General features: G+C 32.8%; 2 protein-coding genes and 1 long non-coding RNA gene across 6 annotated transcripts; 2 read left to right on the top strand and 1 right to left on the bottom strand.

Annotated features, from left to right (window-relative positions):
- Positions 1-8,425: 8,425 nt before the first annotated feature.
- LOC105128763 (bifunctional dihydroflavonol 4-reductase/flavanone 4-reductase-like) lies at positions 8,426-10,496 on the top strand. Of its 2 annotated transcripts, none has more exons than XM_011030570.1 (6): positions 8,426-8,674; positions 8,757-8,926; positions 9,215-9,409; positions 9,523-9,682; positions 9,773-9,965; positions 10,066-10,496. In XM_011030570.1, exons 1-6 carry the CDS (start codon positions 8,557-8,559, stop codon positions 10,268-10,270), a joined length of 1,041 nt encoding a protein of 346 aa, XP_011028872.1. In that variant the 5' UTR covers positions 8,426-8,556; the 3' UTR covers positions 10,271-10,496. The 2 variants fall into 2 exon arrangements, with proteins under 2 accessions (XP_011028872.1, XP_011028873.1); XM_011030571.1 differs by having other exon boundaries at positions 8,429-8,674; positions 9,773-9,969; positions 10,066-10,109.
- Positions 10,497-11,551: 1,055 nt separating this feature from the next.
- On the top strand, positions 11,552-12,566 carry LOC105128762 (uncharacterized). The gene is made up of 2 exons (XR_842941.1): positions 11,552-12,121; positions 12,220-12,566. It is a non-coding gene; the product is annotated as an uncharacterized LOC105128762 (long non-coding RNA).
- Positions 12,567-13,661: 1,095 nt separating this feature from the next.
- On the bottom strand, positions 13,662-20,504 carry LOC105128761 (auxilin-like protein 1). 3 transcript variants are annotated; one of them, XM_011030567.1, is made up of 8 exons: positions 19,952-20,504; positions 15,344-19,442; positions 15,185-15,254; positions 14,983-15,065; positions 14,792-14,857; positions 14,608-14,697; positions 14,166-14,342; positions 13,662-13,925 (listed from the first exon to the last, which is right to left on the bottom strand). In XM_011030567.1, the coding sequence occupies exons 1-8, from the start codon at positions 20,317-20,319 to the stop codon at positions 13,890-13,892; spliced, it is 4,989 nt and encodes a 1,662-aa protein (XP_011028869.1). In that variant the 5' UTR covers positions 20,320-20,504; the 3' UTR covers positions 13,662-13,889. The 3 variants fall into 3 exon arrangements, with proteins under 3 accessions (XP_011028869.1, XP_011028870.1, XP_011028871.1); XM_011030568.1 differs by having other exon boundaries at positions 15,185-15,251; XM_011030569.1 differs by lacking the exon at positions 13,662-13,925 and having other exon boundaries at positions 14,216-14,342; positions 15,185-15,292.
- Positions 20,505-27,242: the final 6,738 nt, after the last annotated feature.

Below are 27,242 nucleotides of genomic sequence, written 5' to 3'. Positions count from 1 at the left end.
TAAGTGAGGGAAGGAGGATTTGAAAGAGGAAAAAAATTAATTATTTTGTTGATTGTTATTTTATCTTAGTTGAGAGATTATTACAATATCAATTCAGATTTAATTATAAATGAATTATATTTTATAAAATATTGGAGAATGTAACTTTAACATGGGGTTATTTTTACCTTTTATTTTAATTTAATGAACTTTCAAATTTATTTTTTAATATTTTAAATAATATATTTGAATTAAAAATTTACTATTAACTTCAAAAATTTATATAAATTAATTAATATATATTTTTTAAAAAATTATATATTTATTTAATAGCCTATAATTAAAAAAATTCTTGACTCCGTCCTTCGCTCATCTTTGAAAGCGACTCCAGTGATACTGTTACGTCTTGTGAGAATAGCCTATACAATATATACAGCAAAGATAGAAGGAAAGGACACTGAGAGAGAGAGAGAGAGAGAGAGACTACACTAGTTGGATCATTTGTTTCTCCAGCTGTCAGCCATGAGAGGATGAATAATGGCAAAGAGACAGAAGGAGAGTCGCCCTCACCTTGATTCGACTCCTGTAGTATCCTTGACTGGCTGCCTAGTTCACATACTATTTTTCTCCCTCTAAAGTCAACATAGTTGTTCACCCAACTCAAAACTAGCTTAATACCATGCCTCCTAGCTTCCTTCCTAGTAGCTAGTTAACCTTTTAACAAAGGATAAACCATATCATTAACAAAGGATGGAGAATTTCAAAAGGCTAAAAAGAATGTTACCAGGCAAGATATACCATGACTGCCTGGAAAGTCTGTTAATTGCAGTGGCCAGGTGAGACGACATGCAAAGCTCTATCTTGACCATCATTGAAAGCCCGAGTTCTTTAGCTTCTTGGAAAACAGATCTCTGTCACTTTGTCTCTCTGTGTCGGGTCAGTTGCATACATTAGCCAATAGGCATTGAAGCCATTTGCATAAAATGGGCTACCATTCAACAAAAAATGCACTCCTTCGGTAGTTATGAACCCCTCATCTGTCTCCACTTGGAGAAAAATCCCCCGTTTTTGAATGAGAAGAATCACAGAGAAAGTCAGGCCCCAGTGCTTCACGTTTTTAACTCTCCCTTTCCTGCCTTTTTCTCAATGCATCAAAGAATTATGTCCCTGTAATCTCAACAAATCTGCAGTTTCATTTATTTGGTGTACATTTATCCGGCCCTATCAGTTAAGGTGGGTGAAAAAAGAAGAAGAAAAAAGATGTCAGTTTTCTGTAACAGGATTCAAAAATAATCATGTGGGAGACCATGCTTTAGTGTATAAAAATTAATTTCAAAACTATCTTTCTGTCTGTGTCTTTTATTCTTGGTATCTTCGTCTTTTTTTATCTCACAAGCCAAATGCAATATAAAGGTTAATAAAACTATAACACACAAGATAAAGTTTTTTTTTTAAAAAAACATTTACCTACGGCCTAAAGTTAATAAATGACTGGTTAGATACGTAACTGATGCTTTGGCAGTATATTTGAAGGCAAAGGTTACATTTTCAGATCCTCCGGTTATGATTAGAGAAAATTTTATCATTATTCGAAGGTTCTCATTGGAGTTTAGAATGAAATACTGTGAAAAACTGCAAAATTATTATTTAAATATGTTAATTTTCGATTTTGGTATTATAAAATTTCTCCTCCTTCTCGAATGTAATTAACATGCTTCGGAAAAGTCTATAAATTGTTTCAGAAATGGCATTTCGGAATTCGAAATTCGATGCCTGGGAATTCAAAGTGTGTGTTGGTTGTCAAAATCCAGTTGATTGACTTAATAATCTTTAAATTTTTTTTACATCTCGTCCAAGTATTCAATAGGGCTTCACATGAGGATGCTTGGATCCACAATATTGATGGCCTAGTTTAGAAATCGTTGACAGGCACACGCACACACACACGGATTACCACTGTACCAATTTGCCAGTTTTTATACGTCTAGGTAGTTGAAAGGTTCCAAAATCAAGCGCAAGTCACGGGGACGTTTAGGACCAGCCCTTCGGAGGCTTCATTGGTCGGAGGCGAGATAACCTGTTGAAGCACTGGCCTGAGGAAACTCAGAGGAGAAACCATGGGGCTTTGAAAATCTAGGAGTGGCATGTTTAGTTGATTTGACCCTGGAGACACTGTGTTTTGAGTGTGAGTATTCTACGGCTGGTTATGTTGTGCAAGGAAGGTTCACCAAAGATCCAAAAGCACAATGAGATCCTAGCAAAAGCGAGTTATCTCCTGCTAAACGTTTGTTGTTGTTATAGTTGTTGTTCTTCGTAGTTCATCAAGCGGCATGTTGACGTTTTTATTTTTTTATTAATTTTAAATTAATATATTTTTAGTATTTTCAAATTATTTTGATATACTGATATTAAAAATACTTTTTAAAAAATAAAAAAATTATTAAAATATATTTTGACACGAAAAGCTATTTAAAAAACAATTATAACTATACTTTCAAACAAACCTATCAATATCAATAAAACCAATAGTTTAACAACTATAACTATACTTCCAAACAAGCCTATCAATATCAATAAAACCAATAGTTTTGAGAGTATTCTACATTTTCCTTTTAAGTGGCATAGTTGGGCTCTAATGCCGGGCTTAGAAGTTAGAACAAGGTGTCACGTTATGATATTGTGATAATTAATTAAAAAATAATTTTGATAAAAAAATATTTGATATTTTATTTTTTAGAAAAAAATATCTTATTTAAGGAGTCAACATATAATATTATGGTCATTAGAAACTCTAACTGGTTAACAAAGATTATCTAGTATGAGACTAATTATGCAAAAGAAAAGATGTTATCACTCCTTAAACGTCCTATCTCAGGTAAGCTGTATTACTGGTTTTGTTTAAAATTGTTAAAAACTTGCTCTCCTTTTTATTTTTATTTTTATTTTTTATTTTTCTTTTCATGTTCTTAACTCTGGTGTCAGTGAACAATTCCTACAAATATTTCTAACTTTGGCGCTGGTAAATATCGCACAAATCCAAAATATATAATATTCCTGACTTTGGCGTTAGTGAATATTTTTGTAAAAAATAATTTTGAAGAAGAAATTTTTTATGTCATTTTTTTTTGTTTATCATTTATTATTATTTTATTTTATTAGATGGAAATAAAAAAAATATTATACGACATATTTGCATTTAACAGTAATAGTCCACAGATTGAGCATATTTACAAAAAAAAATACAAACATAAATAAAAAATAAAACAAAGTGTGAGGAGCCCACAATAAATCAACGAAGATCCCGAAATATTTTTAAAATTTTTTGTTATTTAAAAGGGGTTTGTTTGGTTAAATATCAAATTAGAATGGACATAAAAATTATGGTCAGGATATAAGGGTGTGTTTTGCCAATCACATCCTTAGCAAATACAATTTGGGAAGGATAGGTAGACCTGACCCACTCTTTTTTTTTGGGCTCAATCGAACCTAACCAAACCGGCTCGATTACTAGTTCAGACCAGTAATTCAACTAATATATTTTTCTTTGCAAGTGTGCGCGAGTAACTCGCGCACATTTGTTATGGGAAGAGGGTAATTAAAAGTGAAAAGAAGGGAACGAAATGACTTACCTATTATTTGACTGCATTGTCAACTTCTTGCGTGAAAATTGATGCAAACGCTCGTTGCTAAGAAAACTAGTATTATTCTTTTTGCATTTGTTTTCCTTCCTTTTAGTGCATATACTGAGGTTTGTATAGTGTCAGAGTCACTTCATGTGTGAGAAACAAAGTTTCAATTTAACTCATTCTCTTTTTTGAGGTTTGAATTTGATTAAGAATTAAATTTTAAAACAAATAACTCTTATTATCTTAAAGATAAGAATAGAATAATAAAAGTATATTGTAGTCTTTAATTTCTATACAAACTAACAAATTATATTTTTTATTAAAATAACTCTGTGATATTTTAATTTTATATTTTGAACTTTATAAAATTAAATTAAAAAATCAATAAGTGAAAATTGAATTACAATACAAATAATGGTTTGAGCTAACATCAGCCAAGAATGTCATAGATTTCTTACACGAAACTCCATGTCCCCCACCATATGAAAGAAGGCTCCGTAACCATAATTTCTTGCCATGAACATATAGCTACCAACCACGTGAACCATGATTTAAAATCTCCATTTTGATGTAACTTTCATTCCCTTTCAATTCCTCACTAGATATATAACTTGTTCTACATCGCAGGTTTATTAATTTTTTTTTAACATACAATATGAACATTTAGATAATGGTAGTATTTATAAAGGAAAAAAAAACATAATACTTGAGTTATTAATTTGACTAGATTTAACATGACCTGGTAATGTAATAGGCTGATTTAAACTATAAACAATGATAACAAACAAACCATATAAAAAATATTTGGTAATAATTAACTAAAATAAAAAAGTTGCTAATATTATACTCAGAAAAAAAAAAATTGTTGGAGATTCATCATTATTCTACTATGAACAATGTCTACATCAGAAGATCTTGCTAAGATGGTTCAAACCCCATGACAATAAAGTACACGACAACATTAAAAGAAGCTATGAGAGTTGCTAGAGCAAAGTTGCGAGAAAGAAAACAAAAAAGAGAATGATCATCTGTCTATATTTAACCAATTAATTTTATTCAACTCAAAAATAAAATTTATTTATAAAATAAAATTAATAAAAAATAATAAATTAAAAGATCCTAGAGAACCCAATCAAATAAAAAAAAACAAAGAATAAAACAAATGACACAAGAAGTTGAAAAAAAATAAAGCCCAATTTCTAATTAAATAAATATCAAAGGATAAAATCAAAAAAATATTAAATAAAACAAATAAATCTTGAGTGAACTTTTTAAAGATGAGTTAATTTTTAAAATTTACAACTTATAAAATCTTATACATGAATTAAACTAAGAAGTTAAAATTCAAATAAATAAAAAATTGAAGGATGAAATCGAGTTAAAAAACAATAAAAACTCTCAAAAGAAAAAAACAATAAAAATAAGAAGAATGAAATTAAATAAAAAATAAAAAATAAAAAATAAAATCTCATGTATAGGATCGCACTTACATGACTTCTATTTCATTGATACGAAATAAAATTAATTTTTTGATTTTGTTTTTAGCACTGTAAAAAAATAAAATATTTAAAAATATAAGTACAATTTCAGAAGGAACAAATATTACCCGCAACACACGTAAGTTACAGACTACGAGTTTTATTTTACGGCTGTCATCTCCGAACATGCAGGTTCGCAAATAGACGGGAGTTGGGTGGAATAACGAGATTCTAGATTGGGGATGTCATGGAGTCGGTCCCTTTGTTACGTTCACATTATATTCTCCCGATTCTTGTCCCTGTGATGAAGCTCCTTAGCATAACTGATGGGCCGTGCTTTATGCTTTGCTGGATAAGGCTCGTGACCTTCCAGTCACGATCGAGCCTCGGATGGATGTAGACCCGAAACTGTTACCGATCCCAAAGCTCTTTGAGTGCAAGGAACCTGAATTAAGCTCCAAGAAGGGCACGCTCCGCCCTCCGAGTCAAGGTTGTCTGCTCAGTTCAATTTTGTCACGATTCTTCCTCGTTTTGACATTAACAAGGAAGAAAATAACGTGGAAATTGCATTAAAAAGACTGAGGTAGTTTGAATTTGCATCCTTGGTGTGGGTCCCCATATGGCCTTGATAGCTTGATTTGTCCCCTAGCAACCGCACAATCGCGACTGTGCCTTGATGGCTAAAATACTGGAGATTGGTCTCATGAAGGACAAGAGCTCTTATCAGTTAGACACATATTCCTTAGAAGACCACTTAAGCGACCTCTAACAAAATAGACTTATAATTGAAATTTCTGGACAAGTCATTTGAGAAAAAAAAGTTTTCAATAATTGTTACACCACTTTTTGAAAAAAAAAAAAAAAACGTGCTCATTCCACTTCACCATGACCCCCGTTCATTTTTAGGTTAGAAAATATATACATAAAAAAATAATTTTTTAAATTATTTTAATATGTTAATATTAAAAATATTTATATATATTTTTAAATAAAATAAATTTGAAAAACAATCACATAATAATACTAACCATATAATATTAAACAAATATACATGAATTGCTTTAAATCAATTTTTATCAAATACACTATTAATTTAACTTGTTTTTACCATATAAAAAATACATTTAAATCTAAAAATCAAATCAAAATCTGCTTCCCAGAGGTCATGAGACTCAAGAGGTTATCTGACCTTGAATGAATTGCGTACAGGTAAAACTCACGTGGGCAACGAGGAGCTGATCAATGGACACAGATTAAAATGGGTTGATCGGACGAATGAGGCGGCTACACCAAACTCCTTCTCTTTGACGGAGAGCTCACCAAACATTCTCGAAGTTGACACATGGTCACACTAGCTACTAGTCCACCACTGTGCAGTACTAGCCATCTCTTCTAATGGTTTTTATTTAAAATATTTTTTTATTTTTTTAAAATATCTTTCACATTAATACATCAAAATAATAAAATATAAAAAAATATCAATTTAAAATAAAATAAAAAATAATTTTTAAAAAAAATTATATTAAAACATAAAAATAAACAAATTTTCATCAATCAAGTTCAAGTAGGTGGGTTAATGGCTTTGTGATGGTATTTGATATTATTATAAATATTTTTAAATATTTTTTATTTGAAAATGTATTAAAATAATATATATATTTATTTTTTAAAATTATTTTTAACATCAATATATTAAAACCATCTAAAAAAACATAAAAAAATAATTTTTTTAAAAAACAAATATCACCATCACATAAATAAACACCAACTTTACATTATTTGAAATAAATTTTATTTTTCCACCAAGCATGGTCATGGTCGCTATATTCTATTTCATGATGAAGTGTGTCTTTTTCATTGGAATTTTTCTTTCTGTACTATTTATGTGTCAATTCCACCCCATTAATCGAGTTTTTCAATGCTATCTCTATATAATTCATAAAATTTTTAATTTAGCACTCATGATTCTAATGTAGAAGATGATAACGGATGATTCCACTTTTGAATTATTTTTTTTAGTGCTTTAATTTCCTTGTTATTTCGATGAAATATCACACCACATGGATAGAATCTCAGGGAAGGATGGAATGAGAGACTTTTTTTTTTTTTTTTTAAATGATGAAAAAGGAGCTTTCTTAACTACTTGTATGATTTGGGTAATATTGAAACTATTGGAATACTTTAGGGACGTTAGAAAATCTTAGATTTCATAGGCTAAATGATTTTTTCTAAATATTTAGAAAGCAACGGCTACGAAAAGGAAGTCCGCATAGGCTCGCTCCGAGCGACTACAATGACGGATATGGATGCGGGTCCCCATCTTTTTTTTTTTTATTATTATTATTATTATGTTAATTCTCCTCCCTCCCTCCCTCCCTCCCGCTCTCTCTCTCTCTCTCTCTCTCTCTCTCACACACACACACACACACACACACACACACAGCTCTTCTACATGGAAATCTAACTTGACCCCTTGCTATATTGATGGTGGAAAAGCTTCAAATTAAAATCTACAATTTAAACTATATCAGAGCATCAAAAGTTCATTATTTATTATAAAATCTGCAAATATGTAATATATTTTATTTTTTTGGCCAGGAATGTTTTCGAAACAGCACTACTTCTCATATCCATGAAACTCTATAAAATATATACATTGTGCTGACAAACAAAGACAACGTTTATATATCACAACCCAAATAGAATAATTATTAAACGAGTAGTGTTAAGAATTAATAAAACATGATAAGAAAAGCTCTAATAACACATGCAAGTAGCTGGATCCAGATCTTACCATCCAACGGTCCATATATATTATTACGGTTTTTTTTTTGTATTATTTTAAGCTATGTTTGATAATGACACATTTAGACATTTTTATCCTTCATTCATCCGTTTAATGTAAAACAACTTGTTCTTAAAGCTATTTTACAAAAAAATTCAAAAACATTTAATTTTTCATTGTTGGGTTACGTTACTAAACTCTACTTGGTATGTATTAAAAATTAATTTGATGCGTTTTAAATTCAGACACAATTTTACAACATGCACACAGCATTAACAGACACACGTAAATAATTCGATGTTTTTTTGGATACATTCTTACAATTCCCTTGCTGAATTAGGAAAACTTAGAACAGCTCGTAATTGGCCGTTTAAGAATTGAATATACATGGCAGAGGCCCAAGTCATGGAGGCAGGAAATTGTGTAGCTGCATCCACCTCATACACGAGGGAAGACTGTCAGCTCAGCTAATCATCTGCTTGATGGCTAACTAAAAATTGATACGTGGTAGGCCGTACCCGAAAAGTTAACTGAAATTGGTGGCCCGAGAACTGGACGTATCTATTTATGAGACAAGCAAGCGATGCCGAGAAGCCCCACCAAGCTTGTCTAGATTAGAAACACCAGACATTGCTTTCAATTTCCTACCTGACCCGAGTTCTCTCCACCATCTGCCTGAAAATCAAAGATGGGAACAGAAGCTGAAACAGTGTGTGTGACAGGTGCATCAGGCTTCATCGGATCATGGCTAATTATGCGACTACTAGAGAGAGGTTATGCTGTCCGAGCCACCGTCCGAGACCCTGGTCAGCCTCCTTCGACCATCATATACATCAGTTTCATTAAAGCTTTGGTTTATGATTTTCTCTTGTATTTTCTCCCTGACAGACAACATGAAGAAGGTGAAGCATTTGCTGGAATTGCCAAAGGCATCAACCCACTTGACTTTATGGAAAGCTGATCTTTCTGTAGAGGGGAGTTATGATGAAGCAATTCAAGGGTGCACAGGAGTGTTCCATGTTGCCACTCCCATGGATTTTGAGTCCAAGGACCCCGAGGTATACATGATTTCTAACTGTACCAGCTTTGAAAATGCCAACAGTTTTTCTGCCAAAGGCGATTACCCAGCTTACGAAAGACTGGAATTAATTTCCTCTACTATATCATTCGCCGGAAAAATGTTGATAGCCGGTAGCTTAAGCATGTTTTGGACTATTGTATTTTGCTTCATTAAGCTAATGTCGTGGTAGCAAAATATAATGGTAAAAAACGGTAATTGCTAGTAAACAATTTTGGAATTACAGTGAAATCATTAATGTTATAAGATTTCTTTTCCTCTTTGGCAGAACGAGGTGATCAAGCCAACAATCAACGGAGTACTGGACATCATGAGAGCATGTGCCAAATCAAAAACAGTTAGAAAGATAATATTCACGTCATCTGCAGGAACTGTGGATGTTGAAGAAAAGAGAAAACCAGTGTACGATGAAAGCTGCTGGAGTGATTTGGACTTTGTTCAGAGGATAAAAATGACTGGATGGGTTAGTACTATATTAAGCACCTAATTAATTCCCCGTTTCTTTCCTTTGCTGTATAAAATCAAAACATGAAATTTCTAATTAGTATAGATCTTTAAACGTACCGTGGGGACCAGATGTATTTCGTGTCCAAGACTTTAGCAGAGCAAGCTGCATGGAAGTTTGCTAAAGAAAATAACCTGGATTTTATCAGCATCATACCAACTCTTGTTGTTGGCCCGTTTATCATGCAATCAATGCCCCCAAGTCTCCTGACAGCGCTTTCACTGATCACCGGTACTGCATCTCCTACCCTTTTTTGTAATGATTATTAAATTAGTGTTCTTGAATATGACATAGGGAACAATACTTTTCTTGCGGCAACAGGAAATGAAGCTCATTATGGGATTATAAAGCAGGGACATTATGTGCACTTGGATGACCTCTGCATGTCTCACATCTTTTTGTATGAGAATCCAAAAGCAGAGGGCCGCTACATCTGCAACTCGGATGATGCTAACATTCACGATCTTGCCAAATTACTCAGAGAAAAATACCCAGAATACAATGTCCCTGCAATGTAAGTTTCTCACCTAAAACAATCATAAATTATCCTTTCCCTTGATAGTCATTATCCTTTTCTTTCTCTGGGCCTAATTAATTAAATCTTGTTGGATCAGGTTCAAAGACATTGATGAGAATTTGCCGTGTGTTGCTTTCTCATCCAAAAAGCTGACGGACTTGGGTTTTGAGTTCAAATACAGCTTGGAGGACATGGTCGTAGGTGCTGTGGAAACATGCAGAGAAAAGGGACTAATTCCCCTATCTCATAAGAAACAAGCCGTCGAGGAATGCAAAGAAAATGAAGGGGTCCCTGCGTCCTGATTGTTCTAGGGTCATGTTATTCCATAACTAGACGATTGCCAATTGCACAAGCTATACACTACAAATAATTGTTGTCTTTGACCTTGGATTTGCCGCCGCCGACGGCTTTTGTACCATGATAGCGGTGTAAGGTTATTGCCAGCTTAATGGCCTGTGTTTATGTACCTTGTTTCTCAAATTATGTTCATCGTTGGCTTTGATCAATTTACTATATTGTACCTTTTAAAAGACAAATAAAAACCTTTTGCTCGTTTTCATTTTGCTTTTTTTTTTAATCAAGGAATAACTAATTCAATTTTGTTTCAAATAAGAAATAACAACTAAACCAATTTTTTTTTTTTTTTTTAAGATTCAAAATCAAATTCAATTTAAACCAACCAATTTTAATTTGATTCAATTAGTTTTTTTGCATCAAACCGGCAAAACCTTATGAACAATCTTCCATCCAAAAAGGAACAAGCGTAATGAATCTGTATGAAACTCAGACTATCCCATCTTTGATAATTACAACACAGAATAAACCTCTAAGAAGCCTGCTCTATTAGATCATAACCATGAAAAACAAACAAACAAACCATTTCAATTTTATTTTTTTGTCCCTAAAACCAAATATTGTCTGAAAGGTACTTGAAATAATAGTCAAAGTGTCATTTGTCCTAGAACAGTAAATTCCACGGCACTAGTCTCTAAACAAATCGTTTCACTCAACTTTTCCTCCAAAAAGTATTATAAAACGATAAGAAAAATGAGAACAAAAATAAAGATGAAAGGGACTTTAATTTTTTCGTTTGATTAAAAAAATCAAATAAATATTTAGCTTGATAGCTAGCACCCACTACACCAATCGAAGGCCAAACCGTAAGAGTATTGGGCAAGAAAAGAATTTAAAATCATTTGGTAAATATATCAAGAGTTTGAGTGGTCTTAAAGAGAACTGGTGATGGAGAGAAAACGAGAGAGATTGAGACAACAGTGAGTGAGAGGGAGTCGGCTGTGATTTGGGGAGAGAGAAAACATGAGAGCAGTGAGAGAGGGGCCTCCAATTTAGATAGCATTCAGTATTTGTTTTTTTAAATAAGATTATTTAAAAATATATAAAAATAATATTTTTTATTTTTTAAAATTTAATTTTAACAACAGCATAATATCAAAATGATTCAAATATATATATTTAAAAAAATCAAGCAAATAAAATTTAAGATTTTATAAAACATAAAATTTAAAATTTTATAAAACATGATTTCCTCTGCAAAAATAAACTAGTCCTTATAAAAGAAAGGCAATGACTATGGTTATGACTATAGGCTTAATTTTAGGTATTTCTTAGTCTTCTATAATAGGATTTAATATTACAGTTAGGTCTGATTCATTTAGTTTTAGATTTTTGAAATCAAACCTTACCAAACCAAAAAGATTTTTGCTTTTTATTCAGTTAATTCAATTTTTTTATGGCATGTGTTTTTGCTCATAAGGTATGCTGGTAGTTTTTTTTTTTTAATGTTTATTGTAATTTAAATTCATTCTGATAGTTCATTTATGTTTAATTCCTTTCATGCATGCATGTGGGGTTGCGTAAACTGAGTTGCTCGGAATTTGATTAAGGTTTGTGGCTTGGAAACGAGTGAGTGGTTAGGGATTTTGAGGTGTTTTTAAGCTACCTTTAAAGGTATTTCCTTGCACGGCGTATTTGCAAATGCAGTTGCTTACTTATTCTTTTGCTGGACATCCCTGACCTGGCATAATATGCAACAGTACCTGTTATTAATAGCCTGACTGAACGACCATCTTTGCCAAACAATGGCTGATGCTCTCATGAAAATTGAACATGTTGGCCGGTTGGAAGGAACCAAGGTTATTTCATCATGCTTTCTATGTATGCTTATTTTGTCTTTGCACTACATGAGTTGCATACGATTCTAAGCTGAATCTGTCTACTGCTACAAATTCAGGTTGTTTATGTTGGAGTCAGGAATAACGTTGTATACTCTTGGTTTGCTGTGATTCCTTTCCACTTTGTCTGTGCTTGCCCGAAAGGTTTTGAGCCTGATGCGGAAACTGTATAAAAGACACAACACTTTGGGATCGGAAAATTTGAGATTACTAAAGACCCACAGGAATCCGTTAGGGGAGCTGATGTTGTGTGCTCTGATGCGTGGCCTGCATCGGGCAAAAGGAAGAGGCTGCATCTTGTCATCAAGTAGGATTTCAGGCATATATGCTGCTTTTTTCCAAAACTATTGATTACAACAAGGTTTTAAGCTTCTCATGCAGGAAATAAGTAAAACCCAATTTACTGTTAGTTTCAGGCTTATTCATTGTGCGTTTGCAAAAACAATCTACTGCCAGGCATTTTATTTTTATTTACTTGATATTATTAAATTATTTTATATAAAAAATCTTTTTATATATTATTTTAATAAAAATAACAAAATAACAGACAATAAATATAACATAAATTATATGAAAATATTTACTTACCATGGCTGCCACCTTCCATTTGTATCCACACGCATAACACTAAAGACCCACAGGAATCCGTTAGGGGAGCTGATGTTGTGTGCTCTGATGCGTGGCCTGCATCGGGCAAAAGGAAGAGGCTGCATCTTGTCATCAAGTAGGATTTCAGGCATATATGCTGCTTTTTTCCAAAACTATTGATTACAACAAGGTTTTAAGCTTCTCATGCAGGAAATAAGTAAAACCCAATTTACTGTTAGTTTCAGGCTTATTCATTGTGCGTTTGCAAAAACAATCTACTGCCAGGCATTTTATTTTTATTTACTTGATATTATTAAATTATTTTATATAAAAAATCTTTTTATATATTATTTTAATAAAAATAACAAAATAACAGACAATAAATATAACATAAATTATATGAAAATATTTAAATAACTAAGAAAGAATTCATCATCGTAAATAATTTTTTAAAAAAATATTTTATATATTCTTAAATAATATTAATTATTAAATCCTTGCATAAAATAAAATAAAATTTAAAAGATATTCCAAGTGATCAAGCGTGCAAGATGATGCAATTAAGAATATTCTTAAATAATATTAATTATTAAATTCTTGCATAAAATGAAATGAAATTTGAAAAATATTCCAAGTGATCAAGCGTGCAAGATAATGCAATCAGGCTGTACATGCTTGGCTTGCGATCTCAGATCAGCCATACCCAAATCCCAAAGCATCCTAGTCCGTAACTTCATTTAATCTGAAGGGACGTAGAATCTTGCGGGTGGAATCCGTGCATTTGCTTTTCTGTGGAAACTTGAACAATAAAGGGAGCTGCAATTAAGTTACCATTGTCCGTTTGAAGATTTATAGTTTCTGCATATTATATCTATGCTTAACATTCCCCACCCCGCATTTTTTGGTCTGGATCAAACCAGAGGCACATTGAAGTATGAACTAGCAGCATGGACCCCTTTTGACAGCTTTGAAATTGCATATAAATGGGCATGTGAGGGCACTACAAGAAATGGCCTAAGTATTATAGACCAAGGATACAAATGTGGGTGTGTATTGCCTACACTAAAGGATTGAGGATGCAAACTTGGACATGAATTTTCTCTCCAGAGAATGCAACCTTAAGGATGAGACTTGACATTGTCTACCGTTCTTCTGCACTGAATTTGTTCCAAGCATCCTGGGAGAAAAAATAAAATAAATAAAAGAGCATCACTTCAACAATTCAGGGGCAGAGAAAAGGATGAAACACATAACAGCTGCATGGCATTAAGGCTTAGTTTCCATCCTGGATGCAATATGTTAAGTGCCATTTTTGAAGTTAAAGACCAAGACGTCTGCAATTATCCATGCTTTAGTCCTACTAGGCCATGACAAGCTACAGATAAACTTCCTATGAGAAGAGGAAACGGTAGCACACCTTTAGAAGATCAAAAACCTTCTCACAGGTGTATTTCAGCTGTATGCTTGCACCACGTTGTTGCAACTTGTCAGGGTGAACAAATAGCGTGGCCTTGCGGTAAGCTTTTTTCACAGCAGTACTTGACACAAGTTCAGTCAAAGGAATTGGCTGCCAGCCACTATCAGGGCCAAGGATCTGCAAGCAAGGGAAAATACCGTTAGAAAAAGAAGCTTCAAGTGGATAGCGCATGAGATAATCCCATTTGAGCACAACGGGATAATTATTTTAAACATAACAAATAATCAATTTATAACGTATTAAAATCAAGAAAAGTGATCTAATAAGTTAGCTAGTAAATGTAAGGTCAATAAATTGTGAAGAAAATCATAAATCCGTAATGCATCATGGAGTGAATTTATAGAACTTATGGACGGGTATAAGCGGGAAGGTTTCAACACACATATGGCAGTGTTGAAAGCAGAGCACGCAAGTTCCTCTCCTTCCCACTTGACCATCTCTTGACATCAGCTTCCAAAGTTTCTGCCAGTCTCTGCCATCGATATTCAATAGAAGACAGTGAGAAAAGCATTTAAAAACTAATGAAATTAGAAATGTTTTCTTATCTTATTTGAGCAGCTAGTTACATTTCTTTCTGCCTGCTCTTTCTGAGCAAGAAGGTCGCGCATATTCTTCTCTCCGAGAGCTTTTGCCTGGAAGAGAACAAAAAAAAGAAGCATACTAGTCAGAAGTCGAAGAATTAAAATTCCTATATCTGAATCAGGTGCAAGAAGAAGAATTAAAATTCCTATATCTGAATCAGGTGCAAGAAGCATACGGCACGCTCTGCTGTTCTTTGATGCCTTTCCAATGTGGCTTTATTCCTTGGAGCGGATTCATCATTACCTCCATTAAATCTTTCTGTTGAGTGGGGAAATAAAAAGGTGAATGTATTGCTTAGGAGCAGCACAGAAGCCCATGTAAGTTCAATATCCCTATGAAATGATAGAGCCTTCTATATACCATATTAAGGTACTCACCACCATGATTTGAAGAGCCTGGATACCTTGAACTGCTAGAAGGACCTGGGTCATTGCATTGTTTATCCTGCTAGAAATTCCGCAACAGTTAATTTTCCATGCCAAATGCTTTTACGAATAGCATAAAAAAGCAATGAAAATACAAGTAAAGACACTAACTCTGGAATTCATCCCATTATCTTTTGAAATGCTTGAAAATCTCTCAGCTGCAGGCTTTTCAGCCTGATTTCTTGCTTTAAAAGCAACCTTCCCAGACAAAGCTTTTTCTAGGGCACGCTGCCTGGCCTCTGCGGTTGCTCTCTCTACTGCAGCACGTTCAGCTTTTAGTTTGGCTTCAAATGAGGCCTTCTCAGCTGCCAACTTATTATTATTGGCCTCTAGAAGAGCCTTTCCTAGCCTTTCTTTGACCTCAGCCTTTAACCTTTGATGAGCTTCTGCAGCTGCAGCTGCTCTCTTGACAGCAGCCCTTTCTCGGGCTTCTGCAAAAGCCCTTTCACGAGCTTCTTGTATTGCCCTTTCGACAGCTATTCTCTCTTTTGCTCTTTCTATTTCCCTCACTTTTACCTCTTCCTTTTTACTGAAGTGTTTCTTCTCCACCTCCAATTTCCTTTGCAAATTATCTTCAGCTTCCTTCTCTTCTATTGCTGGATTCTTGCAATGATTCTCCTCTTTCTTGCTGGTGCTTTGGTTCGGTTCCTCTCCCAAGGATATCTCCTCTGTGGTCTTCCCTTGCCCTTTGAATATAGGTTGCTGACTTGCTTCACTATCTACACCATTACCTACCCATCTATCTTCATCAGAAGATTCAAAAGAATTCTTGTCTTTTTCATGATTTGTTGCAACTTCAGAATCCTTGACATCATTATTATTTTCTCCCAATTCGTGAGCAGCTTCTTCAACACAACACTCTGGATCATGAAGTGATTCTGTCTCGTCACTGGACCATCTTTCATTGTGAGATGATATCGAACTCTTCTCACTTTCTTCATTATCTGTGCCAACTTCAGGTTCACAGATATCAACATTACCATTATCATCCATTTCATTAGTTACATCTTCAAAACATTTTTCCTGACTGGACATGTTCTTGTATTCTGTCAAATGATGCTCATTTTGCTTGTCTTCAAAGTTAATGTCATTTTCACCTAAATATATCCCATTTTCTCCATTAAGAAGAGCCTCAGTCACATCTGCATTTTGCTTCTTAATCCTATCGACTCCAATGAATTGAGTGAGGCCTGCAATTTCACAATGCTGTTGCTCCAGGTTGTTCACATCTTCAACTGCCTCTGACTCCTCCTCGGTCCCTTCTAATAGAGGGGAAGATTGAGTTACCCCCATTACCCTTCCATTCTCCTTGGCAGCAAGTACCTCTGCCTTTAAATCCCCAACAGCATAGTTTATTTTACATCCCAAGGCATTGTCACTCCCACCCAGGTTCTCATTTTCATCCTGCTCATTTGCATCCTCGGCCATTTCAAGATTGTCCCCCTCGTATCTTAAGGCCTGTTCAGTCACTTCCACGGTCTTCTCATCTTGTTCCCCCAGGCAACTCTTGGATCTTATCCTCTCAGTTTCTATCCCTTCGCGTGCCTTCTCTTCTCTATTCTCAGTTTCATTCATCTTATCACTCTTTTTGAGTATTTCCTCATCATCCATGAGTTCTTCTGGCTTCTCACTCTCTTCTGTCTTACCCTCGTCGCCTAATATTTCTCTTCTGTGCAAGTCATTTAGTTTCTCATTTTCTTCAAGGTTCCAACCTCCTTGTTTCATTTCACATTCTACCCTGTCCCATTCTTTTTGCTGTCCCTCCATGTTTTCTTTCTTCTTATATATCTGATCGACACCTCCATCGCTCTCTTCTCCAATAGGAACTTCATCTGATCTATTCTCTGTTTCCCTATGATCTAGTGCCTCCCTTTGTTTCTTCTCGGTTTCCACCCAGTCCTGAGCATCTTTTAGTCCCTTCATATCTTCATTTTCCTCCAACTCCTGGACTGGAAGTTCTGCGTTTTCTTCAGGTCCATTCATCTGATCACTTTTTTTTAGTATCTCCTCATCATCCACAAGTTTTTCCAGCTTCTCATTCTTTTCTGTCTCACCATCTTCGCCTGATATTTCTCCCCTGTGCAAATCATTTAGTTTCTCCTCGTATTCTTCTAGGTTCCAACCTCGTTTCATTTCACATTCTGCCCTGTGCCGTTCCTCTTGCTGTCCCTCCACATTTTCTTCTTTCTCATATATCTGATTGAGGCCTCTGTCATTCTCCTCCCTACTAGGAACTTCATCTGATCTATTCTCTGTTTCCTTATGATCTAATGCCTCCCTTTGTTGCTTCTCGGTTTCCACCCAGTCCTTTAGTTCCTTCATATCTTCATTTTCCTCCAACTCATGGACCGGAAGTTTTGTGCTTTCTTCAGGTTCATTAATGTGATCACTTTTTTTGAGTGTCTCCTCATCATCCACTAGATTTTCTGGCTTCTCACTCTCTTCTGTCTCACCATCATCGCCTGATATTTCTCCCCTGTGCAAATCATTTAGTTTCTCCGCATATTCTTCTAGGTTCCAACCTCCTTGTTTCATTTCACATTCTACCCTGTCCTGTTCTTCTTGCTGTCCCTCCACATTTTGTTTTTTCTCATATATCTGATCATGTTCTCTGTCATTCTCCTCCCTGATAGAAACTTCATCTGATCTATTATCCATTTCCTTGTGATCCAATGCCTCCCTTTGTTTCTTCTCGGTTTCCACCCAGTCCTGAGCATCTTTTAGTTCCTTCATATCTTCATTTTCATCCAACTCCTGGACTGGAACTTTTACGTTTTCTTCAGGTTGGTGAAGATTTTCCAGCACGGTTTCACAGTCTTTCCATTCATCAGAGACTGTAGGTGTTTGATAAGTTTCTTCATGGTTATTAGAAATTCTTGTTTTGTTTTCATTTTCTTCCCGATGGCAAACTTGTGATGGCCTAACAAAATTTGCATATAAATTCCACTGAAATGCTTCTACCACTGAATTTAGTTCTCTCTCAACCTTGTCCTCGTTAAAAACTTCCTGAGTGCACTCCTCTGGCTTTTTTATTTTTTCTTCTGCAGTCATCTTCTCGCTCCATTTATTTTCATGATTATATGATGCCATTTTCTCTGCATTGTCTGACTGCTCAAATTCTGATGGCATTTCCCTGAGCTCTTCATAGCCCGCAGCTTCAAAAAACTCTTCTGTTGATTCCCAATCTTCTGCTTCCAGCCTATTATCTGTTCTAGTTGATTTGGATTCCTTGCTATGTGTTTCTCCAGCAGCATTATTAGCAGAAGAAGATTTCTTCTCATCTCCAAAATCTGGAGTTAGTTGGCTTGCTTTTGACACATTAGCCTCTGATACGCCAGTGAATTCTTGCTTTGCAGTATCCTCTTTTTCACGCATTTCCCGATCCACCAGCTCATTGGATCTTTTTAATCTTTCTTCAGTTTTAACCTTGCTCTTCTGAGCTTTCCAGCTTTTATTAAAGCCTGTCTTTGCACGATTTTGAAACCCTTCGTTCTTTCTTTCCATCAATTCTTTTGCAATTTTAATCTTCATTTGAGCCTCCTCTATTGCCTTTCTAAGTGCAGCTGCTGAGGCGGCAGCATCTGAATTTGCATCCATTTCCTCATCAGAAGAAGCTGGTAAATCTGCACCTCTAGAAGCATCATTTCTAGAAACTCCAAACTTGGAATTCTTTGATATATCGGTGCCGCCAATATTATAGCTGGAATTAGTTGGTGAGCTTGAAGGTGGATGTCTGCCTAGGCCAATTTCAAATGCATCAAAAGGCATATCATTCGAAATGGATCTATTTCGACTTGATTTCTTCTGAAACTCAGCAGGACTTCTAAAACTATTTGTGTCAGCAATTCTGGGTTGTGGACCTGACACAGCTTTCCTGCGAGCAGTGTCTTCCTTCACACTCTTACCAACATTAGCATTGAGATGAGAATCATTTAGGACTGATCGTGCTGACTTGCCACCTTCAGTCATCTTTGAAGGAGTGATTTCATCAACTAGAAAAGTATAGCCAGGAACTGCATGAAGTTGAGCAACACGTGTCATTCCATTTGTCCCTTTTTGGTTCCCTGGGCTGCTTTTATTATAAGACACGTTAAGCAGTTTTACACCATCAATCGACTGGAATGGTGCTTCAGGTGATGAATCTTTTTGCTCTTTTGAGACATTAGAATGTTTTGACCCGGCATTCCGCGACCTTGCTTCAGCTAGAGACCTACACAATTTTGGGCCCAAAACAAACAAATAATCATTTTCCATCTTTACAAATTGAATATCCCATCAACAAATCCATTCAATTGTCAAGCATACAAAACACTAAACGGAATTCACACATAATTTTGGGGAATGTTTTCGCAGCACACCATCTATTTCTTTGTTTGGCTCAAGGGTTATCATTTTAGATGAAAAATGTTTGAATTCGGTAAAGAAAAAGTTTCCTCCCCTCCTTGAAAAGCAAAAGAACACCCCCTGTTGCAGTCTCTTTCCAAGTTTAAATTAAGCAAGCACATTATGACATTACTTCTTTTCAAATTCCATGCTTGTTTTGCTAAAACTAAGAACATATAACCATGCACAGCTTCAAGTCTAAACCACTAAATCCTTAAATTAAGCCTCGTTTTCATACTTATAGATCCAAAATTTCACTTATATAACTTCAAAAATTCCAAATTTCGAAATAAAAAAAGGAAAATGATAGAGAACAGGGTTTAAGTCCACACATACCGAGTTCCATTGATAGAACTCTTGACTTTCTTTCGTTTAGCAAAGAGTTCTTCGTGAAGCAAACCAAAATCATCATCTCCAAAACCACCGAAAATCTTGGCGTAATCAGCCCTTTGTGCACCAAAAGAAGAAACCTTACTGTTCTCATTCAGCTCGGGAACATCAAGAATCGGAATCGATGAAGCAGTAGCAGCAGTCCCACCAAATATCTCTCTATAATCCAACACTCGAGCCCCGAGCTTCACTGTACCACCACCACCACTAAAAACGCCGTCGTACACATGCTTTCCGCCATGTCCACGGTCATAACTAAACTTCTTTGAAAACGGAGCAGCAGCAGAGACAGAGGAGACTTGCTGGTGCTCCATTCACAAAGACAGAGAGGTTATTAGTTTAGGTTTTACGCGTTTCGCTTTTGTTTAGGTTTGGTTTTAACTTTTGTTTTTGGTTTTGGTTTTGGTCTTCTCTGAGAGAAACGGCTTGGTCTTTCTCTGTAGATAGTTTCTGCAGAGTCAGACACGAGAGAGAAGACGTGAAAGGAGAAAAAATATTGTCGTTAATTAAGGTGTTTGATGTGTTACTGTTATTCTATTTATAAATATATTAAAATATTTTAAAAAAAGAATTATTTTTAATATATCAAAATAATTTAAAAATTATTAAACAAATTAATTTAAAATAATAGAAAAATTAAATCTTCATAAAACAACGGGCACAGTCATTGGCCGGCCGAGATAGGGTGGAAGACGAGAAATTCAGGTAAATATTGTTTTGAATTCGCGAATATTTATACAAGACAGTGGTGTTTCGAGATAGCACTCGAATCGAAAGAACGTAATTTTTTTAATATTGTTTTTAATTTTATTCTTTCATTTTAATTTAATATATACTATTTTTTTAACTTAATTTTTATTTTTTTCCTTTGCTATTTCATCAATTTTTTTATTTATTCTTCAATCCAAATTAACAATATTATATTTTTAATTTAATCCTTATTATTTTATTTTATTTTGAATTTTTTTGTAAAAGATATTATCCCTTTCAATTTTACCATTCATTCAAAAATTCATTTTTATTTTTAAATCAATTTGGTTTTTTTTTTGTTTTTTATATTTTACTAAATTGATTTTTCTTTCAATTGTCAATTTTTTTTTTGTTTTTTTTTATTTTACTAAATTGATTTTTCTTTCAATTTTTTCTTTTAATCATATATAAAATTTATTTTATATTTTATCTTTATTTTTTTAAATTCTATTTTTTTAGTTCTTTTGTCTTGTTGAATTTTTTTTTTAATTTTATTATTTAATATTTGATTGATTAAGAATTGGTTTTTATGGTTTTTTTAGGTAGAGTGTTTTAGGTTTAACAACTTAAATTATGAATTTGAAAAGTTAGCATGATTTAAAATATAAAAAAATATATAGTTCTTTTTATATTTTATCTAGTTATTTTAATTTTATGATCTAAGTTGTGGATTTGGTCAAATATCTCCAGTTAACTCTACTCTGATTACCGGGGTTATAGATTTATATATTATGTTAACTCGAGTTGATCATTATTGTTTTTTATTTTTTATCTCATTTTATTTTTTATATTTAACGGATTGTAAATTAAGATATATCATTTGCCTCATTTTTTAAAAAATATTTTTTCTCATATTATTTTAATTACTTTTCCTTTTATATTTAATTCAATTATTATTATTTTCTTTTTAATTTTTTATTTACTTGAAATAAAATCAGTTTATTTGATTTAGTCGAGATTATGATACAAGTAATATGTTTGTTTTTTATTTAAAAAAAAAATACAACACCTGAACATTATTTCTTGCACAGAAAAGTAATTTGATGACGTTGCAAAGCACGGACAATGAGGCTGGTAGATTTTAATTCCATGTGGTTTTTTATAAGTTAATTTATTTTTTAATTTTTTACTTTAAAATTATTTTTTAAAAAAATATATCAAATCAATATAAAAATACACTTTTAGAAGAGTCCATGAATAAAACTTAATCTTGGAACAAAAATAATAACTTTCACGTAGCAAATTTAAACCCCAACTTTTTTCTTGGATTTCCATTTATTTACGTTTTGAATTCCTTTGCTAGTCTAAGGTAAGTTATTTATTTGTTTATATGGTACAATAAAGTTTATAAGAAAAAAATATTTCACAAGCTTATACAAGGTATAAATCAACAATCTTGAGCTAGCGGGTAGAAAACAAACAACAAGTGATTAGAGGAAGGAAAAAAAGAACTCTGTTATTTTTTTCTTTCTTTTGGTTGATATAGATGTTTTTCAGTGTAAAGAGTGATTTCTAAAACAAACTAATTTATATAATTTGAGACAAATCCTAAGAGACATATGCCTAGACCCTTAATTAGCCGTGAAGAACAGCATATAAAGGACTCGGGAAACTCGCTTGGTTTAGCCCCTCGGAAGCGTTGTTGACACAGCATTTCCACAAATATCCATCTCTGAATTCGATCTGTGGTGTTTATAAAGTTTAACAAGGCAACGCTCCAGGGTAGAGGGCTCGTTTTATCATATGTAAACTGGTGCCCAGAATAGCTATACACACCCACTGCTCATCCCAAATGCATGGAAGGCTCTCGTTTTGATCCTCTGTAAACTTTTCCATATTGGCTAGAGACACCCATGCAGAAACCAGCTGCTCATCCTAGATCATGTGTTCCTTGAAAACAATCTCGTTATCGTCGCCATCAACAGTACACAGTTCACAAAAATCAGAATTGAAGTAGCTTTGCAGTGGTCCATGCATTGCCATCAACAGTACACAGTTCACAAAAATCAGAATTCTAGCAGCTTTGCAGTGGTCCATGCATTGTCATTAATTAATGGCCGCTGTCTTTGAATTGTCTAAAATCGCAGATAACAAACACACACCGACCACTACTCTCTTATATATATATAAGGATTTGAATCATCTCCGTGCTCTCATAGGCAATCACATACGTACTCTAAGCTTTGTAAACACACATGGTGTGCAGTTTTTAAGTCTTGTACGTGCACGTTAATACAATATTTTAAGACCTATTTTCTCCATTAATTACAAGTGTTTTTCAGATTTTTTTCATTTTCAATATCAACCCAACCCAGTAAAATCATTTCAAAGTATCTAGAAAAATTAATTTAATTTTTTAAAAATAAAAGGATAATTTAAAAAATACTTTATAAAATGCTTCGTGTAAGGAAAAACCCAGCCTCTCCGAATTGATCGATAGAAAAAAGGAGGAGAAAGAAATAATGTTTATAAACAATTTACCTACTGTGATATTCTCAAGAAAAAGAACCAGTTACGTGTTGTCGTTTAGGGGGTTATATTATCCAAGTGACGGCACCAATCAACGATACCGGCACAGTAATAAATAGGGGTAGATTAGGGATTATGGAAGACACAGCAAGGGTGATTTGGGGAATAAGATATGTTGTGTCCGCTCGTATTTTGGCGCGCTGTTTTGCAAGCAAGGGTGCAAGTTAAATAATAATAATTTAATCATATTTCTGGGCGGCGATTTTTCTGTTCTTTAACAAAATATTATAAGATAAGTGAAGTATTATAATATTATAAAATAATATTATTTTAACGGGGAAATATTAATATGTTTTTCAATGTACAGAAGGGATGGGTGATGAGTTTGATTTTTGGATCATTCTCAAGCCGAATACCTAGTACAAAAACAATCAATTTCAATCATCAAACTCCAGTTAGTGATGCTTGATTTTTCAATGTGATCGACCAATGAGTTAACTGCCGTACCTTCTCGGCTGGAACAGCCGAGGGTTTGGTATTCGAGTGAGGTGGCAATTTTGATTATTTAAACAAGTCGAGTTAAACATTGCGGTGTGTTTGATAATTTTTCGATTAAATATATATTAAAACATTATTATTTTTATATATAAATATATAAAAAATATTGAAATATATATAAAAAGTATTTTATTTTTATTTTTTAAACAAAAAATAATTCAAATAACACTAAAAAATAGACTGTATTACTAGGCAAAGTCTTAAATAGTTTAGTAACTGAATAATTAATTTTAAGGAATTGATTTTGTGGTCAATGGAGCTCGCTACCTCATCTAGTTGCTTGAATTCAAGTATTAAAGTTGGTATAGATGAATTAAATATATATTAAAATACACGGATTTGAGATCAGTTTTATCTCCTCCTTTTCATCTCGGTCTTGTGCATAGTTAAAATTGAATTTTTTTAATTTTAAAAATATTAATTTTTTTATATTTTTAGATTGTTTTAATGTGTTGATCTAAAAAATAATTTTTTTAAAATAAAAAATAATATTTTAATATATTTCTAAATAAAAAATATTTTAAATCATAATCACAATTATAATCTCAAACAGACCTCTCATGTGGTATTTTCTTATTACATTTGATATAAAATATAAATAATTAATATACAAAACAAAAAATAAATATTATAACCGTTAGAGGAAAAACCTAAAAAGAAAAATCACTGTAAAGGATAAATTATTCAAGCAGCCTAGGGTTTGGTATTCAAGTTGGGTGGCAATTTTGATTATTTCAACAAGTCGAGTTAAACATTGGGGTGTGTTTGATAATTTTTCGATTGAATATATATTAAAATAATATTATTTTTATATATAAATATATAAAAAAATATTGTAAAATATATAAAAATTATTTTATTTTTTATTTTTTAAATAAAAAATAATTCAAATAACACTTTAAAAAATAAACTGTATTACAAGGCAAAGTCTTAGTAAATAAATAATTAATTTTAAGGAATTGGTTTTGTGGTCAATGGAGCTTGCTACCTCATCTAGTTGTTTGGATTCAATAGTTGTTTGGATTCAAGTATTAAAATTGATATTGATGGATTAAATATATATTAAAATATATGAATTTGAGATGAGTTTTATCTCCTCCTTTCCACATCGGTATCATTTGAAAATATAATTAAAATTATGTTTTTCAAATTTAAAAAAATATTAATTTTTTAAATTTTTAAATTTTTTGATATGTTGATCTTAAAAATAATTTTTTAAAAATATAAAAAATATATTATTTTAATATATTTCTAAATAAAAAATATTTTAAATTGCAATCATAATCATAATCTCAAACAGACCTCTCATTTAATATCATATGATATTAATGGTGTTTTCCTATTAAATTTGATATAAAATATAAATAATTAACATATAAAACAAAAAATAAATATTATAACCATTATGCATGGTTAAATATAAATAGTTAGAGGAAAAATCTAAAAAGATAAATCACTGTAAAGGATAAATTATTCAAGAAACATGTTTGTAAAAAAATTAAAAATAACAAATATGCTTATACACAATTGGTTTTAGATTTCCTATGAACTCCGTCGATTTCTGAAGAATTTATTGGATTGGATTTATGGAGACAAGTAACTTTATTATTTTTTAAATATACCATATCAACGTAGATATCCATGCTATTAAAATTGTCTAAAAAAATATTTCATTTTAATTGACGTGTAAACTAGTTTGAGAACAAATGAATGAAAAAAATAATTAAAATCTAATAAATAAATGCCATTATATAAATATTCCTTCTACCCATTATTGACTATTGTTATTCATATTCTTGCTTTATTTATAACAATTGCAGATTCTGTTAGCAATTATTCTACACGTCTCAACGTTCAATCAATTCGAAAATCAGGGCCCTTCACATGGGACAGTAGTTGGATCGGAGGTGACTCGAGACCTAGATCGTGTCGGAGATACCGCTAGGAATTATTTTTAATTTTAAAGTGTTATTTTTTAAAAAAATATATCAAAATAATATATATTTTTATTTTTTAAAATTTATTTTTAACAATAATATATATTGAAAAAATCACAACAAAAAAAATCAATTATAAAATAATTCAAAAACTTATAAAATTACGGCACCCTCCAAGATTACTCGGCACCCCGACCAGACAAGTGTATTCGGCGACTTTTCGTAGAGGCAGGCCATATGCTCTGTGTTCCTAATAATTTGAAATCAAAAACCAAGCTAGTTCATGAACTATTGGGTGTCTGAAATTCCAGACACATGAACTTATAATGATCAACAGCTCGGGCATAGCTGGCTCCAAGTGGGTCTGGAAATAAATCCAAGTATCGAACAATCATTATGTGAAAGCTAACGAATAATTTTACTGTCGTTTTCACCAACATTTTGCGTCTCAACGCTTCCCTTTTCTTTCAAGTTATGCTAAAAGACATGATCGAGAGCTTTGATCACTTAACTCGAAGAGCATCCGATTATGGATAGCTTTACCCTACCTTCTCGTTTTTCAACACTTGATTGCTCCAAGATATTTGTTTTAATGAAATCGTTAAGGAGTGGCATTGCCAAAGAACATGAACTAATTACAATACACATGATGATTCTGACCCACGAAATTATTATGGCTTTACTTCTTTCTTTTTGAATTTAAAACGACGCCGGAAAGCATTGACCAAGATTATTTGTTTCTTATAGCCTAAAAACATAAAAAATTACTTCTTGATTTTGAGTTAAACAAACTTAACTTTTATTTTTTTATTCAAGTAACTCAAATTATTTTTTAAAAATAACATTATTTTTGTTTATTTTAATTATAAATGATAAGTTAAAAATAAGATATATAACATCAAAACTTAAATTATTAAACTTGACTTGGTTGAAGGTATTAGTCATGAATAAGATAGATTGATTGTGTTTAATTAACTATTTTTAAAAAAATTAAAATGATATTTATTTTAAATATCTTTCTAAAAAATTAAAAATTAAATTAAATTTTAACTAGTTTGATTAGATTACGAAGTAACCTACTTAGTTAAACAACTGTAGATTGATTTTTTTTAAAAAAAAAACCTAGCTCATGTAAGGGTGAAAGAAAAAATAAAACTAAATGATAGACTAAAATAGGAAGGAGTGGCCTATTTTTATAATAAAAAAAACAGTTCATATTACTCAAATAAAAAAAATAAAAACTAAACAGAATTTAACTCACTCAAAATAATTATAGATAATTTAGATTTTTTTGCATGTGTTTTCCTGTGCTCCTAGACAAGATAAACACGAATTCGTTTTCCTTCGCCTTTTATCCCCGCACCTGCATGCACGGCGGTCCCTTTCTCTTTATGTCAGCCCAAGCAAATGCCTTGTTTCCAATGCCCAAAGGTAACGATATGCTACTGCAACTTTTCCCCTCACAACCAGGAGCGGAATTTGGAGGTCTGGCGGGCCACAGGCCCTGTAAAGATTTTTTTTTT

Source organism: Populus euphratica, unplaced genomic scaffold (assembly GCF_000495115.2).
Source record: "Populus euphratica unplaced genomic scaffold, PopEup_1.0 scaffold11.1, whole genome shotgun sequence".
NCBI classification, from domain to species: Eukaryota; Viridiplantae; Streptophyta; class Magnoliopsida; order Malpighiales; family Salicaceae; genus Populus; species Populus euphratica.
Note: the sequence above shows the minus strand (reverse complement) of the source record. Positions and strands in the feature narration are given on the sequence as shown.